At 57.1% G+C, this 16,047-nt stretch overlaps 1 protein-coding gene across 2 annotated transcripts in view; it reads right to left on the reverse strand.

Moving 5' to 3' along the window:
* Window positions 1–4,195: 4,195 nt before the first annotated feature.
* CASTOR2 (cytosolic arginine sensor for mTORC1 subunit 2) overlaps window positions 4,196–16,047 on the reverse strand; it is a 54,538-nt gene continuing 42,686 nt past the window's right edge. For both annotated transcript variants that reach the window (XM_025275513.3, XM_044936019.2), the window contains exons 3-9: window positions 15,641–15,834; window positions 14,540–14,672; window positions 13,891–14,014; window positions 13,070–13,180; window positions 12,529–12,611; window positions 9,953–10,047; window positions 4,196–9,873 (exon numbers count right to left, since the gene is read on the reverse strand). In XM_025275513.3, the coding sequence (XP_025131298.1) occupies window positions 9,808–9,873; window positions 9,953–10,047; window positions 12,529–12,611; window positions 13,070–13,180; window positions 13,891–14,014; window positions 14,540–14,672; window positions 15,641–15,834 (806 nt within the window). In that variant the 3' untranslated portion in view covers window positions 4,196–9,807. The remainder of the gene's footprint in view (window positions 9,874–9,952; window positions 10,048–12,528; window positions 12,612–13,069; window positions 13,181–13,890; window positions 14,015–14,539; window positions 14,673–15,640; window positions 15,835–16,047) is intronic.

The following is a 16,047-nucleotide window of genomic DNA, read 5'->3' on the forward strand; positions in this document are numbered from 1 at the left end:
CGTTGAAAGTGAACGGTCACTGTCGACGTCCCCGCTGTGGCCCGAGGCAGTGGGGACCAGCCGCATGGTGTCTGGGGGCGTGGGGTGTGGTCCTGGGAGCCCTCCTCACCTGGGCACGTGCCACCGCCACTTCTCTGTGGGCCGACCAGTTCTTGTGTTTCTTAGAGCAAAGTTCTTCCATAAACTTGAAACAAATTGAAAACCGTCTGTCATGTCCCTTCCCAGAGCTCCTCTTGGGCCAAGGACCACATCACCCCGGTGGTGAAGAACAGTAACCCTTCCTCCAGGGATACATGCCTTGAAGTTCGTGCTGATTTGCAGAACGTGATGCCCCCGAAGGGCAGGCAGGGGACCCCCCAGTGATGCTCAGGGACCGTAGGGGATGGTGGTGATGGGCGGGTGGTCTCTGTCGAAGGTGGGCGTGGTTTTTAGCCTCCCCACAAGTGGCAGCCACGATCAGATCCGGCCACTGCCTCCTCCTTGGACACCGTGTGTGTTAGTCGCTCAGTTGTGTCTGATGCTTTGCGACTCTGTGGACTGTAGCCTGCCAGGCTCTGTCCGTGGGGTTTTCCAGGCAAGGATATCGGAGTGGGTTACTGTTTCCTTCTCCAGGGGATCTTCCTGACCCAGGGATGGAACCTGGGTCTCTTACATCATGGGCAGAATCTTTACCATCGGACCCACCGGGGAAGCCCTGGGACACAGTACCCAGAGTATATTAAGGGACGTCCTTAGATTTGTCTTAAAACTCAAGGCAACGCTGGCCGGGTCTGTTCCCCCTGGCTAGGTGGCACGGCTGTTCCGTTTGTGGTGACGGGGTCCTGGCCGGAGTGCATGTGCCAGGCCCTTCCCACGACTGTCCTCTGTGCTCCTACCTCTTTTCAATTTTGCCCTCTCATTCCCAACCCCAGCCCCCAGCACTGCAGCGTTTAACACAGAGAGGCCTTCTCTGCCACTGGCTTGGTCGCTGCGGTGTCTCATTTTGTTCCTGCGAAGGGTCAGGCTCTGGACACCTCTCACGAGCAAATGCGTGGCTGACAGCCTGAGTGAGGTGACCCCGGGCTGCCCCTGATGGGACCTCTGTTCTCACACTTGGGTTGCGTCCGTTCACGGATGTTGGGGTCTGTAGCTGGGGCCAGTGCAGACCCCTGAGAAGGCACAGGGACTCCACCACCGGCTGTTGGGGTGGACGGTCTCTTCTAAGATGCCTGGGTCCTTCTTTTAAGTTTCGACAGCTATCAAGGGGCTGTTGGAATAACTCCCATTTTCTTGGCCATCCTTCCTGCCATGCATCCACATCTGGCTTCTCTAGCACATTCAGTTTTTTTAAAAAAATTGAAATGTGAGTCGTATACTCTTAAAACCATTTTCAAGTGTATAATTCAGTGGTTTTAGCCTGTTAGTCTTTTGTGCGACCATCACCACGATCTCATTCCACACGCTCCTTCTGGAGAGCTTTTCTCCGTCATGAGCCCCCTGCTTGCCACCAGCAGGGTTACACATGATCAAACCAAGGCGAGGTGGGGACTTCTCTGGTGGTCCAGTGGCTAAGGCTCTGCACTAGCAACGCAGGGGCCCAGGTTTGATCCCTGGTCAGGGAACTAGATCCCACATGCCACAACTAAGACCTGGAGCAGTCAAATAAATAAAATTTAATCAAAAACCAAAAAACCAAAGGGAGGCAGAGTGACCACAGAGGGCGCCCTTTCCTTCTGTGGCCCTGTATTTTTAAGAGCAGGTTCTGTTCTGGGGCTCAGTCATGTCCAACTCTTCGCAACCCTCCGGACTGTAGCCTGCCAGGCTCCTCGGTCCATGGGATTTTCTAGGCAAGAATACTGAATGGATTGCCATTTCCTCCTCCAGAGGAGCTTCCAGACCCAGGGATCGAACCCGCATCTCCTGCACTGCAGGTGGCTTCTTTACCCACTGAGCCATCAAGGAAGCCCCTAAGAGTGAGTTGGGGAACTTTAAAAACTATACTGAAGCCAAGAAGAGTTGAATCAGACTCTTTGGGTGGCGGGGCAGGGGGCAGGTAGGGGGGAGTCCTGGTACAGGAGACTCCTCCCACCCTCCAGGAGAGTCTGATACGCTGCGGTGAGATCCCTGCTAAGAAGCAGCCAAAGCTGCTCCCACGTGGAATTATGTGCCTGGCTGGGGGGAGGGGCACCAGCCACCCTCCACATCCGCGGTGTCCGCCATTCCTGACTGCACTGGGAAGGCTCTCGAGTCGGCCAGGGTCATCTCTCCTGAGATACGAGGTTGGGACCCTGGCTGCCCCCTTTCCCCCTCCTATCAGTCATATTCAGTAACCTAGACTCACCATTCAGATGCCAAGTTTGGTCTCCTGCACAAAGTCCTCCGTGGCTCCCCATGGTCTGTAGTGGAGTGTGAAGCCTCCAGCTGGCCTGACAACTCATCTTGTATTTCAGCCTCATTTCCTTCCAGCCCCGTCCATTTCCGCCCTCCTCCACCCTGCTTCTCCGCTAGGCTCTCTGTGCCTTTGCTGTCCCTTGTTTGGGTTCCCCGGCTTAACCAAGCTCAACCTAACGTCCTGGGTTCTTGTTCCTCCTGCCTGACCGTGGTCATGGCCCCAGAGCATGGCAGCATCCCCTTGTGGTCGAGCCCGGCACTGCACTTCCCCGAGATAGCCCATTTCCACATCTTTAAATCTGGAGCAACGCAGGTGCAGGGGGCCGTGGCAGAGTCATCTGGGTCTCCAGCGCCCCCCCCCCCCCCCCCAACTGCCCCCAGCCCCCAGCCCCCAACCCTAGGTTTGGCACTGCCCTACAGACACTAAACATGAATGAGCAGTGGGAAAAGGAGGCCTTTGCCACTGTTGGGGACAGTTGAGTTCCCACTGATGCTGTGGTCCCTGTTGGAAATGTGAAGGGTTGAGGAGGGTGCTTAGTCCTTGCAAACCCCAGGGAGAAAAGCCTTCGCAGCAGCCAGAAGGGCTGAGGGCCCAAGCACCTCCTTGGACTGAGGGTGGTGAACGAGCGCTTCAGCTCCCATTTTCACCCCCTTCCATTGTTAGGGCTACTTTTCCTGCAAGGCAGGGGTGAGGGGAGGCTGGGGTCTGATGCAGGCAGAGCCCTGCCCCGCTCACACCTGCCCTCCATGGAGAACACCAGTGAGGAGCAGAGTGAGGGTGTGTGAGGTCCAGACCTGCTGGTCTCAGGCTGCTTTCTTCTTTTTCGGCCACGTCGCACAACATGTGGGATCTTAATTCCCTGACCAGGGATTGAGCCCGTGCCTGCTGCATTAAAAGTGCAGTCTTAACCACTGGACCCCCAGGGAAGTCCCTCAAGCCTTTCTTGCCAGGGCAGCCTGTGTCCAGCTGCTGAGGGAGCAGGAGCCCAACTCCAGGTGCTTGTGGGAGGGACGCTGAGCCTCCTGACCTCAGGGTGTCTTGTCTGGAGGCATCGGCTCCTGGGCTTCCAGCACCAAGAGACCTTTCCTGGGGGTGTGGCGTGCACAGCAGGGCCCCGGCCGCCAGGCCCACCTCTGCCAGATTTTTGGGCTGCGGGGAGGGAATGGTGAATGTAGCAGCCAGTTCCCAAGGTGGCCCCAAGGTTACCTTGACCTCTTGGTTTTCACACCCCTGTGTGGTGTGGACTGAATCCTCCAGGGTTCAGTCGGAGCTGAGCTGCAGCACTGACAGAACGTGGTGGAGAGGATGGGACATGAATTCTGAGGCATGAAGACAGTTTTTTTTTTTTTTTTTTTTTTTAAGGTTCTGCCTTGGTCCTTGAATCCCTTACTCTGGGGAAAACCAAACACTTACTGTCAGGACATTCAAGCAGCGGAGACTCATGTGGGGATAGGCCGGCAGCCAGGCCCATCTCGCCAGCCATGTGGAGGGGAGCACCTTAGAAACAGACCCTCTGGTCCCAGTAGAGGCTCTCAGATGCCTGCAGCCTCCTGAGACTCTGAGCCCAAACTGCTCCCAAATTCCAAATTCCAAACCACAGAAACCAAGACACACAAATGGACTGTTTTAAAGCCTTAGGCTTTGGGGGCAACTTGTTACACAGCATTAAGACAACCCTTCTTGCTCTCAGGGCGATTTCCTCTCATTCTTGTTCTGCCTCCTTGCAGCTCCAGGCCGGTGTTCCCCCAACCACGGTACAGAGAAGGGAGGGAGGAGACTTGGCCCTGGATCAGCATGAAATCAGACAGCCGTTAGCCAACATCATTTGTTTTTTCTTCCATTTTAATGAACACTTTACAAAGTACAAAATATACTGTCTTTTTTGGGGGAACATTAGGTACTTTTTTTCTCTCCGTCATACAGTACATGAATCTCGAGGGTTTTGTGTTTCTTCAAGAAAGAAAGAAAGTGTGAGGGCCCTGGGCAGGGCTGCTCCGTTCTCCCCGCGCCCAGAACGTGGGACAGATAGATCTAAGTGCCGCTGGTACTGCTGGTGACCCGGGGCGTGCCAGACCCCCAGGCAAGGCCCTGGGCAGGGCAGCGGCCTTTCTGAACCCCGCTGTGCAGCCAACATCCACTCACCCCCATCTCGGGATAACGGAAATGATTTTGGCAAAGAGCAAGAGGTGGGCTGGGGTTTTGTTTGCCGTTAGCCCCTCCACTCCACCCCCAGTTTTGGAGCCAATGCTGCCCAGCTCTCCCTGGACCATTTTCTGAACAGATAAGCTGAAGCAGTGGACAGAAGATGCACTAGGCTTGGCCTCTGCCCTGGGACCTGAATTTGGCGTGTTTTCCACAAGCTCCTCACCCCCACCCTGTGGCCTTCAACTTGTTGGGACGCTCTCTGTGGATGAGCCCCAGTAGGCAAGGGGGCACTGGCCCCTGGAACCTCTCCTTGTAAATACTGTCTTCAGGGCTGGCTGCTTCTGAGGAGTCTGCTGGGCAGGTCTAGCCCCTGGGGCTGGCTGCACGGACCACTGGGCCTCTGCAGGGCGGAGCAGAGCCCCATGGGGACACCTCGGACCTCTCCCCAGTGTTAGTAGTTTGGTCATATCTGACTGCCACCCCATGGACTGTAGCCCGCCAGGCTTCTCTGTCCATGGAGTTCTCCAGGCAAGAATACTGGAGTGGGTTGCCATTGCCTCCTCCAGGGAACCTTCCCAACCCAGGGATCGAAACCGGGTCTCCCGCGCTGCAGGCACACTGCCGTCTGGGGCACCGGGGAGCCCGCCTCCTCCCCAGAGCGGTTTTAACAAAGTCAAGGGGAGTTCAAGGCCTGCCATCCCCGCCCCTTCGATTCTGCATGTGGCCCACAGTAAGAATATACCGAGGCCTTGAAATACTGAACGAGTCAGTCCTTTTGCTCGAATTTGGGCTCTGCAGGCATGTGCTCCCATATGCACAGCACATGTTCACACTCACATGCACTTTTACACACACGTGTGCCCAGAACTCTGCTCTGATTCCCAACACTTCCTACTCTCTCAGCCTGCCCGACCGAGAAGCAAGAGCCACAAGCCCCCTCACCAACCAGGCTGCCCATGGAAGCCACAGGCCAGGCCACAGGCTTCTACCTCCATTCCAGGCCACTCTGGGGCCTTCAGCTCCAAGGACAGAGGCTGCCTCAGCCCACAGCTCCCATCCTCCCCTCCCAAGAAAACAGGCTTTCTTGGAGGGTTTGGGTTTCAAAGCTGAAGGCCATAGCCCACCCCACAGCTTTCTCCCTTGGTCTATGGAAGAGAATCCTTTTGCTGCCTTTAATTTGAAAAATGAAAAGGAAACCGGAGTGTAAGAAAAGGTATCTAGCTATACCAGGGCTCAACTCCCCTCACAAGTCCCGGCCACTCTTCCCAAGCCTGCCCTCTGCTGGGCTGACCACCATCCGCCATCTTGGTTGCTCCCCTCCTAGGCAGCCTCTCTGAATAGAGGGCTACTGCCCGCTCCAGCCTTGCCCCTTGCCTCAGCACAGTATTCAGGAAACCTGCAAAGCCAAAGCCCCTGTCTTTCCACTGCTGGGAGACCCCATCATCCTCCCCCAAGCTCTGTTTGCCAAGCCAACCACCAACTTCACTCCATGGCGGCCATGACTGGCAGGCTGACTATCCCCAGCCCTGGTGGGGCAGACACACTGGGGCGCCTCCTTTCTATGCCCCACCACTTTCACTCAGCAAAGTGGCAACACACCCTTGTCAGCCACCCCCTGGGCGGTCCCCACTCTTAGCTGGGGCTGGGGACGGGCCCCAGTTGTGCCCACATCCAGATCCAGGGACTCAGAAAGGTGGCCCCGGGTGGCTGGGAACTGTGGCCGAAGGCGCTGGTGGCAGGTGGGCAGGTTCATTTTCGACCATCAGGCAAATGGTGCCCTTGGCTTGGGGTCGGGGGCTGGCCTTTCCTGTCTCCCTGGAGCCTCCTGTCCCGAGCTCTGAGGCCTCCTCCTCTGTCACCTCCAAGGGGTCTGGACACATCACTCTGGTCACCAAGGCTGCACTGCCCGAACGGGGAGATCACAGTGGCCAGCTCCAGGTCACCCGGTCCCTCTCTCCCCACCGGGGGCCTGGGGCCTGGAGCTGACTGGAGGGGGAGAATGCTGGTGCTCGGGGGGCTCTGGGACCCCTGAATCCTGGGGAAGGGATGGGTGCTCTGGGCGGAGGGCAGCGGGGAGGGCACCACTTCCTAGGGGGCTTTGGAGACCCCTGTGGAGACAGGGGGTGTCGAGTGGGCACTGCTGAGTCTCTGCTGGGCCAGGACGGGCTGAGGCAGAAAGGGGTTTCTTAGGAGCCAGGGGAGCCCAAGTTGAGTGTTGAACCAAAGAGGCAGATTTTCATAATGGGGGGGTGGGGGCGAAGCAGGGGTCTCGACTCCCCCTCCCTACCTTAACCTCTCACTCTATGTTCACGGATGACGCAGGCGAGGAGGGGGGAGGTGAGACGGCTTGAGCTCTTCTTACCAGGGAACAGCGCACACTTGAGACATACCTGGGACCCTGGTGGAAGCTCCAGGGGCTCCACGCTCAGTGAGCCAGAGCCAAGAGTGTCTCAGCTCAACAGGGCCCCTTCGGGCCGCCTCCCTGTGGGTCTGGAGACCCCTGGGAGCAGCCAGCCAGTGGGGTAGCACTTTCTCTTCCCCCAGGGTGCTGCACATTGAGCCGCTGGCTCACAGGCACGTGGACACCGAGGATGCGCCAGCCTCCCCACATGGCAAGAGGACGGGGAGGGGTGGGGAGCAGGGCAGGGCTCCCAGTGTGTTGGCTCCCAGCCCGTGGGTTGGACACACCAGTGTAACTGGGAGAGCCAAGTCCTTGCACCAACCCTTCGAGGAAACAACGTCCAGGGCTTCCATCTCTTTCTCAGTTACCCAGGGCCAGTCCCTAGGAGGAGACCTGAGGAAAGAACCTGTGGCTTCTAACCTTGCAGGTGAAAGAAATCAGGTGATGGAGGTGCTGGGGCGGGGAAGCAGACCTGGGCCGAGCAGTGGTGAAGGGGCTGTTCCTTTCCAAACGCTCTTCCCCTTTACAGCCCTGTCCCCAAAATAAAACAAGGGGTGTCCAGGGGCCTTGGAAACAGAACTGAAGGGGCTGAACCCCAGCTTTCAAAGGCGACTCGGGGAGGAGGGAGGAGGGACCCTAAACCCCAACCCTGGGGCTCTGCTCTCGGATGCTGGTCTAATTCTTCTCTCAAGTCAGGGCCGAGGCAGACAGCCGGTTCCTCTGATCATCATATTGCCTATATACTTGAATTAAAATTACACGGTGGCTCAAAACGTGCCTGTGTGCACAGCAGATACAGCGGGGCGGAGGCCCTCACGCCCACACATACAGCACACACGCGTGTGCACGCTCACACGGTATATATTAACATACATATTGCTCAAGTATATATGCTATTTACAGTATATATCTATATCAACATAAAACACAGGTATTTATATGTGTGTACAGTATACGTCCTAGGGGGTCTGGGGGGAATCACACGTTTCTTGGGGTCACGGGGCCGACACTTGCTCGGCGGGGAGGAGAGGTGGGGGAGCGACACGGGGAGGGGGCTGACAGGAAGGGGTCTGGAGGGCACGCCACAGAAAAATCAAGGCCTTCTAGGCACAGAGAGGATGCTCGGGACTTGAGAGGCTGCCCTGCCCACGCGGTCACCCCGGTTTTGGAACCAGCAAACAATTGACATGTTTTGGTTGTTTTGGAGTTTTGTGCAAAATGAATTCCAAAAAAAAAAAAAAAGGGTTCCGAATCAGTGCTTGGGCTCTGAACATCTGTAAGGATTCAGAGACACACCTCCAACACCGGGTGGGTTTCCCGGGCTCAGAGGGTCCCATGTGGCCTGGAGAAGGGGCAGGGTGGGGCCTCACCCGGTCAAGAGAATGGCCCTTCTCCTCCCAGCTTCAGGGACTATCATACGGACAACACCATCAGCTGGAGGAGGCAGGGCTCGCCCTGCTCTCCGGGGCGGGGGCTGCTCTGCCACCTGGCTGTCCGGTCTCCCCGCAGCCCGTTGAAACCTTCCTCTGAGGCTTAGAACCACTCTGCCTTGGCAGCTCTGTGTGGGGTGCCCCTGGGGACCCCTGGATCGTAACTGACCTCTGCTCCTAGCTTCCTGCTCTGAAGGGAAAGCCAAGGCCCCTGGTGGCAGCTCCGGTTCTCAGGCTTGCCCCTGGAGCCACAGGATGTCACACCAAGCGATGTCACACTTTGGGTCCCGACAGCGTCAGCAGGCCCTGTCCCCTGAAACTACTGCCAGCCGCAGCCTGGGTAACAAATACATTAAATAGGAGACTACAACAAGGAACGGTTTTCTCTATTAAGGCTCAGATAAGCTGCCTCCCAGGTCAAGTACTCATGAACGCCACAGTCCCTGGACAGAGGGGTGGGCGGGCGGGCGGGCGAGTTGGGGGCAGGGGCTTTCCACGTTCCCCCACAAGCGGGGCAGGGAGAGAGGAGGGCAGGATGATGGGGGAGCCCTCTGCTGGTCTCGTTGATTGCTGGGGAGGTGGGGGTGACCTAAGAAAACCCCAGCTCAGAATGCTGGGGACGCCCCCACTTGGGGAAAACCGAGGCTCTGCCGGCCCCAGGAGAGTCCAGGGAAAGCAGAGGGGACAGGAGCTGTTGCCCCAGGCTGGTGGGTCTCCTGGGAACCACCCCCTCAACCCCCAGAATGAGCGCTTGTGGTGGGGAGGGTCTGGACAGGGCCCCCTTGGCAGTCTTGCTGGGAGTCAGGGTACAGGCCCTGTGGTTGGCAGCCAAGGAAGGTTCTGGGTGGCCGGGGTCCTCCACCCAGCTCAGGGCCCCACCCGTGTTCTCTTAGAGCCTCACCAGCACAGGACTAGAGGGCTGCCCACTGGCCTCCACTCTGCAGGGACCAGCCCAGAGCCGATGGGACCAGAGACCAGCGACCACAGGGTCCAGAGCCCCCGCCCTCACAAGGGCCTTCCCCAGCTCCATGAACTCGGCCCTGCTCAGCCAGCCCCCCAAGATGACGTGACAATTGGTACCCCAGTGTCCCGTAGGAGGCACCAGCTTCCTTCGGCGTTTGCCCTCGGCCGTGGGTGAGGCTGGACAAGAAGGTGGGTCAGCGGACAAGCTCCCTCAGCCCTGGACATCATTTTCTGGGATGAGGGTGGGGGAGGAGGAGGGGGGGTGCTCTCTGGAGGATCTGGGGGCTCCAGGAAGCCAGGAGGAGGGCATGGGGAGGCCTTGGCTTGGGTCCCAGGCCTGGCGGGGTCAGCCATCGGGGGCGTCTCCTAGAGACTCCGCCTCTGGGGGCCCCGGGGCCGGTTTTCCAGTCTGTTGAGAAATACTGCAAGAAGAGTCTTCAGGGTGGGGCTGGGCCCAGGCCTGGGCGGGGTGATGGGGAGGAGCAGAAGAGGCCCTTCTAGTGCTTCTCTGCTTGGCTGACTTTCAGGGCGCTGATGACGCCGTTGATGTTTTCTTCCGGTACCTGCAAGGGGCGGGAAGTAAATATCTGGGAGCCACCGGACCGGGCCTCCCCTGCCCTGGGGTGGGGGCCCGACACTCACCAGTGCGTGGTCGAACTTGAAGGTGCTGATGTAGTAGGCGGGGATGTCTGCGGCAGCCAAGGGCTCGGAGATCTGGGCCACAATGCCGCACTCATCTGGGGACAGAGGCGGGGACCAGGCTCAGCCCTCCCCCTGCCGCGTCACCCAGCACAGCCTCGGCCGTTCCCCAACAGGTCTCTCGAGCTCCTGCTTTTCTGCCTGGTCTCCCGGGGCTCCTGACTGGAGGTGGTCGTACAGGCCCCGTGCCTGCACTCCGGATGACTGACTGACCTGCTATGTGGTGGAGACTGGTTGTGTCCTAAGATTCTTAAACTACAGAAACATTCGTTTTTATTTCTATAAAATAAGGCGGGAGGGAGATGAGGGTCTAGAATGGTGCCTTTCAAACAGTGGCTGGTGACCGTTTGGGACACGAATTTAGAAGGCTGGCGACTAGCGCTTTATAAAGTGACAACAGGGGACTTCCCTGGTGGTCCGGAGGTTAAGAATCCGCCTGCCAAGGGGACCCAGGCTTGATCCCTGGTCTGAGAAGACTCCACATGTTGCAGGGCAATGAAGCCCTCGTACTGCAATGAGTGAAGGCCTTGAGCCTATGCTCTGCAGCCAGGGAAGCCACCGCAACGCGATGCCTGTACACTGCGACGAGAGAGTAGCCCCTACTCGCTGCAGCTAGAGAAAGTGCTTGGGCAGCAACACAGACCCAGGGCAGCCAAAAATAAGTAAATAAAACTAACAACAGCAACAAAAGACAACAGCAAAGGCAAGGGCAAGGAGCTCGGACAGCACGGCCGTGAGTGCAGTTTTGTGAAAGCGTAGAGTTGTTAGGGTGTGTGTGTGCTGGGCTGTGATGGAAAACACATTTCCTGCAAACCATGGTCAAAAGCATATGACAACTGCCAATCTAGAATCTTTCCGATTCTCAAAAAGTTGTTTTTCTCGCAGGGCTATTTTTAATTAATTTATTTTTGGCCGTGCTGGGTCTTCATGGCCGCATGGGCTCTGCTCTAGGTGCAGCAAATGGGGGCTACCCTCCCCTTGTGGTGCGTGGGCTTCTCATTGCTGTGGCTTCTCCTGTTGCAGAGCATGGACTCTAGGGCGCGTGGGCTTCAGCAGTTGACACCCCCACGCTCTAGAGAGCAGGCTCCATAGTTGCAGGGCGTGGGCTTAGTTGCTCCACGGCATGTGGGATCCTTCCGGATCAGGGATCGAACCTGTGTCTCCTACACTGGCAGGTGGATTCTATACTACTGAGCCACTAGGGAAGCCCTGCACGGCTATTTATAGCTATTAGCCTAGCGTTAAAACCCTCCACATTCCAGGAAGGTAGGTCCCATTGCTGCCTCTTATATGCCAAATGCCAGGACCCCTGGTGCCTGCCCATGAGGCCACTCCAAGCAGCACACAGCGTCTACAGATGCTAAGATGATTCGCGTTTCACTCACTAGCCCACCTGAATTCTCCTTTCATCCTTTCTTTTTTCTGTAATGTTATTATACTGGTGTGCTTTGGTAAACTCTAAACCAAATCTGGGAATAAAAGGAGAAGCTGATACGCATGGCTAATTATTAGAGAAATGTATATAATGTGACGATGAGGTACCACTTCTCACCCCAGTCAGAATGGCCATCATTTAAAAGTCTACAAATAACAAATGCCAGGGAAGGTGGGGAAAAAGGGAACCTTCCTATAATTGATGGTGAGAATGTAAGTTGGTGCAGTCACTGTGGAAAACAGATATGGAGGTTCCGCAGAAAACTAAAAGTAGAATTATCATGTGATCCAGCAATCCCACTCTGGGACATATATGTGGACAAAACTCTAATTTGAAAAGAAACACACATCCCCATGTTCATAGCAGCCAGGACATAGAAACAACCAAAATGTCCACTGACATATGAGTGGATGAAGAAGATGTGGTACACTGGGATACTACGGAATACATCGGAATATGCGACGGAATACTGCTCAGTCTTACCAAAAAAATGAAATAATGCCATTTGCAGCAGCAACATGGGTGGATCTAGAGATTATCATACTAAGAAGAAAATCAGGAGAGACAAGTATCATATGATATCGCTTATATGTTAAATGTGAAATATGATACAAATGAACTAATGCACAGACTTCCCTGTGGTCCAGCGGTTAAGAATCCACCTGCCAATGCAGGGGACACGGGTTTGATCCCTGCTCTGGGAAGATGCCACATACCAACGGGCAAGTAAGCCTGTGCGCCACAACTACTGAGCCCACGAGCTGTAACTGAAGCCCCAGTGCCCAGAGCCCACGCTCTGCAATGAGAGAAACCGCCACGGTGGGAAGCCCGAGCACCGCAAGTAGACAGTAACCCCGCTCGATGCAGCTAGAGAAAGCCCATACACAGCAACAAAGACCTAGCCCAGGCCCCGCCCCGCAAAACACTGAACTCACTCACAAAACAGAAAGAGGCTCACAGACACAGCAAACAAACACAGTTACCAAAGCGGAAAGGGGGTCAGTGGGGGATAAACTAGAAAGAGTATGGGATGAACAGATACCCACTACTGCACATAAAGCAGTGTCGAACCCCAGGGGCTCACCAAATCCCAGGGGCTGTCCTCCAATCCGCACCATCTTCCAGAGCTCCCCAGATGCGCTCGTGAACAACAAATTACTAGGAAACCTTAAAAGGGAGCGAGAGATGTCAACCCCCAGATGCTGAGAGTGCTCCCCCCGCCAGCTCTCCCTGGAATGCTCCCTGTCACTGAGGCATTGATGTTGGACTGGAACTCAGGGGCCCCAAGGACCCTCCAAGCCCTCAGTCCACACGCTCTGCACATTCCCTCCTCCAGGGGTGGGTGGGTGGGGGGCAGGTAGGCAAAGCTGGGATTGGGCTTTGGGAACAACTGCCCCCTTTACTCAGGCTGGTCAGGGTACCCCTCCTCAGCTCCAGATTGGAGGATGGGGTGGGGGGAACTAAGAGCACTGGATAGTGCTGGGTGACTCGGGGCCTTCGTCTCTGAGTGGCCTGTCATCTGTAAGCTGGGGCCGCTCACCTGCAATGAAGGGCTGGGGTGGGGACTTGTTAGGACCAAGTGGGTGACGGGCCCATTGTCAGCCTCCACCTGGGGCCTGGCTCACCTCTGCTGGGTCTGCACGTCCATCACCAGGGAGATGTAGCCCTCGATGAGGGAGAAGGAGAAGAAGCGGATGTGGTCGCAGTCATCGCCGGATGCCAGGGGGTCCTTCACTCTGGGGGCCGGGGGAGATGGTGAGGGGTGGAGCGAGGGACCCACTGCACCCTGACCCTCACCTGGCCCACCTGCCCTGCCTGTTAGCTGCGGGGTGTCCGGGGAGGCACCGACCAAATCCTGGCTCTGACCCCGCCTTGCTGGGGGACCCTGAGCCACTGCCCCCTCATGGGTCTCCACACCTGAGATGTAGGTGACTCCACGGCATTCACGGGGGTGAGCACCGCACTTCACAGCGTTGAAGACCCAGCTGGCCCTCTGCATGGGCTATACCTGTCCCTTCCCGGCAGGGTTTCTCTGCCAACATCTCAGGGGACAGTCTGTGGTCACTGCCAGCTTGCTGGCCCCTGATCCACCCCACTTGGTGTTGGCCAAAACTTAAAATCTGCCCTGAGGAAAAATGCAAAGTTGTCATCCACCAAATGAAACAAACCTGAGTTCCTGGCTTTTCAAATGACTGGGCTTGTCCAGGAGCTCAGGGGACCCTGGAGTGTTCATAACATCTACATGTGGGCCTGGGGTTTCAACAAGTTTTGGGGTTTGCAATGAATCAATTCTCCCCTTTAAGAAATGGGATTTGGGGTAGAGTCATGTCTCTCTTCTCAGGCTAGCTCCCAGGGCAGGCCTGTGCCTCCCCTCAGACTGGGGCTTGTAGGCAGATTAGTGTCTCCTTGGCCACCCTGCAGCCCCTCACCCCCGAGGGGGCCCTACCCGTTGGAGTAAAACATGACGTCCATGAGGAGTGTGGCAACGCTGGGCAGCGTGTCGGGGTCCAGGCTGGTGACACAGAACCTGTTGCTCGGGCTGGACAGTGGGTGGATGACGGGCCTCTGGACTGTGGGAGCACAAATACAGGGGGTGCTGAGGGCAGGAGGAGAGGAGGCGGCAAGGGGCCTGGGGGCGGTCAGCCAGCAGCTGCTCTGGGGAGGCCCGATGGCAGGCTCTGAGACCCGGCCCCAGTCACTTCTGCAGCTCCCAGCAGCCCTTGCAGCTCTCCTAATTCTCTGGGCTCACCCCGCCAGACCCTTGGGCCTTTGCACGTGCCATGCATCTGCCTGGACAGCCCTGCCCAAACTTCACCACCTATCTTATGAGCTCCTACTTGTGCTGTAAGTTTTTCAGCCTGATAGTCACTGCCTCTGGGAGGTCCACACTGACACCCTGGGCTGGGTCAGCCGTGGCCCCTGGCCATTTCTGGCTGTGTCCACATTCATCGCCCTTTGGAGACCCTGGGTCTCAGGACTGTTGATTCATGTGATGCCTGGCCCTCAGCCGAGGCTCTGAGAATGGGAGTGCCCTGGGGCAGGACCTGGTCATTTCCTGAAGTTTCTCTGCACAACTCTCCCCTCCCTCAACTCACCCATCTTGGGCTTCACAAAGCCGTTGGTGATGCCGAGGTTCTCAGCCGCCACCGTCTCGCCATTGACGACCCGCAGGATGGTGAACTCTGATGACAAGGTGTGGGTGACGAAGGGCAGGTCCCGCTCACGTACCTGGGGACGAGGAGTCAATGAAGTGAGTGTACCATGATCCCTGGATGGAGTGGGGCTGGGGGCACTGGCCCCTTTACTCTGAAATTCTGTGCCCAGAACCAGTGTCCCCCTCCCGGCCTCCCACTGTCCTGGTTGAGACAGGGGCATGTGGGACCAGGGACCTGGGACCAGGGGCACGTGACTCTCCAGGGACAGAGGGAGGACCAGAGGGGAGAAGATGCTCCACCGAGGGCCGGGACGTGTGGGTCCACACCCCACTCCCTTTAGAATGCGGTACCGAACCTGCCCCTGCTGGCCACACCCTCCAGGGTGGCCACGCCCCCACGGGAGAAGAGCACAAATAACACAGTGGCCAGGAATTACTGTCAGCTGTGTGACTGGACAGCGAGATCAAACCAGTCCACCCTAAAGGAAATTAACCGTGAATGTTCATGGGAAGGCCTGATGCTGAAGCTGAAGCTCCAATACTTTGGCCACCTCATGTGAAGAGCCGACTCACTGGAAAAGACCCTGATGCTGGGCAAGATTGAGGGCAGGAGGAGTAAGGGGGCAGCAGAGGATGAGATGGTTGGATGGCATCACTGACTCAGTGGACATGAGTTTGAGTAAACTCCGGGAGATAATGAAGGACAAGGAAGCCTGGGGTTGCAAAGTGTCACACATGATTTAGCAACTCAACAACTCTGACCAGAAACGCCTGCTCCCCTGGAGGAAGTGCTGTGGGATTGGGGAGCCAGAAATCTAGCTGTGAGGGTGTCCCACAGACACATCTGGCATCTAGTTCAAACCAAACAGGGTCCACTCAAAGGGCAGGTAGTGGATGGAGCCAGAGCCTAGCCCAGGCCATGCTGACACTGGACTGATGACCCCAAGGTCCCCTTGACCTCTCTCTGAGCAGACCATGCAATGGGGGTGGGGGCACAGACTTTGCGGTTCACGTTGGTGGGGCTGCCTGCGTCATAGCTTACCAGGATGAAGTCCGTCTGATAGGTGGAAAGCATGAACACCGAGATGTTCTGATCGGCCAGTGGGGCGATGACCGACTTGGCGATCTTGGTCACGCCGATGGGCTGGGAGCTGGAGAAGCTGCCGCCGCCAGACACCACATTGAGGGCCAGCCAGGTGGCATCGGCCACGCTCAGGTGTTCCGAAGAGGGCAGTTCTGGAGGGGGACACGGAGGCCTGGCCTGTGACTGATGGGCCCCAGCTGTGCGACCCTGGCCAGCCCGCCTTCTGGACCCCAGCACCCTCATCTGTCAGAGGAGGACGAGAGACTGGCCTCCTCTGTCCCTCCTGGGAGGACTGAGCAGGGAAGACCTTCAGAGGAGTCTGGACGTGTTGGGCAGTTCAGTAGGGTGAGGGCCCTGGGGTTTAT

This window comes from Bubalus bubalis, chromosome 24 (genome assembly GCF_019923935.1).
Source record: "Bubalus bubalis isolate 160015118507 breed Murrah chromosome 24, NDDB_SH_1, whole genome shotgun sequence".
NCBI classification, from domain to species: domain Eukaryota; kingdom Metazoa; phylum Chordata; class Mammalia; order Artiodactyla; family Bovidae; genus Bubalus; species Bubalus bubalis.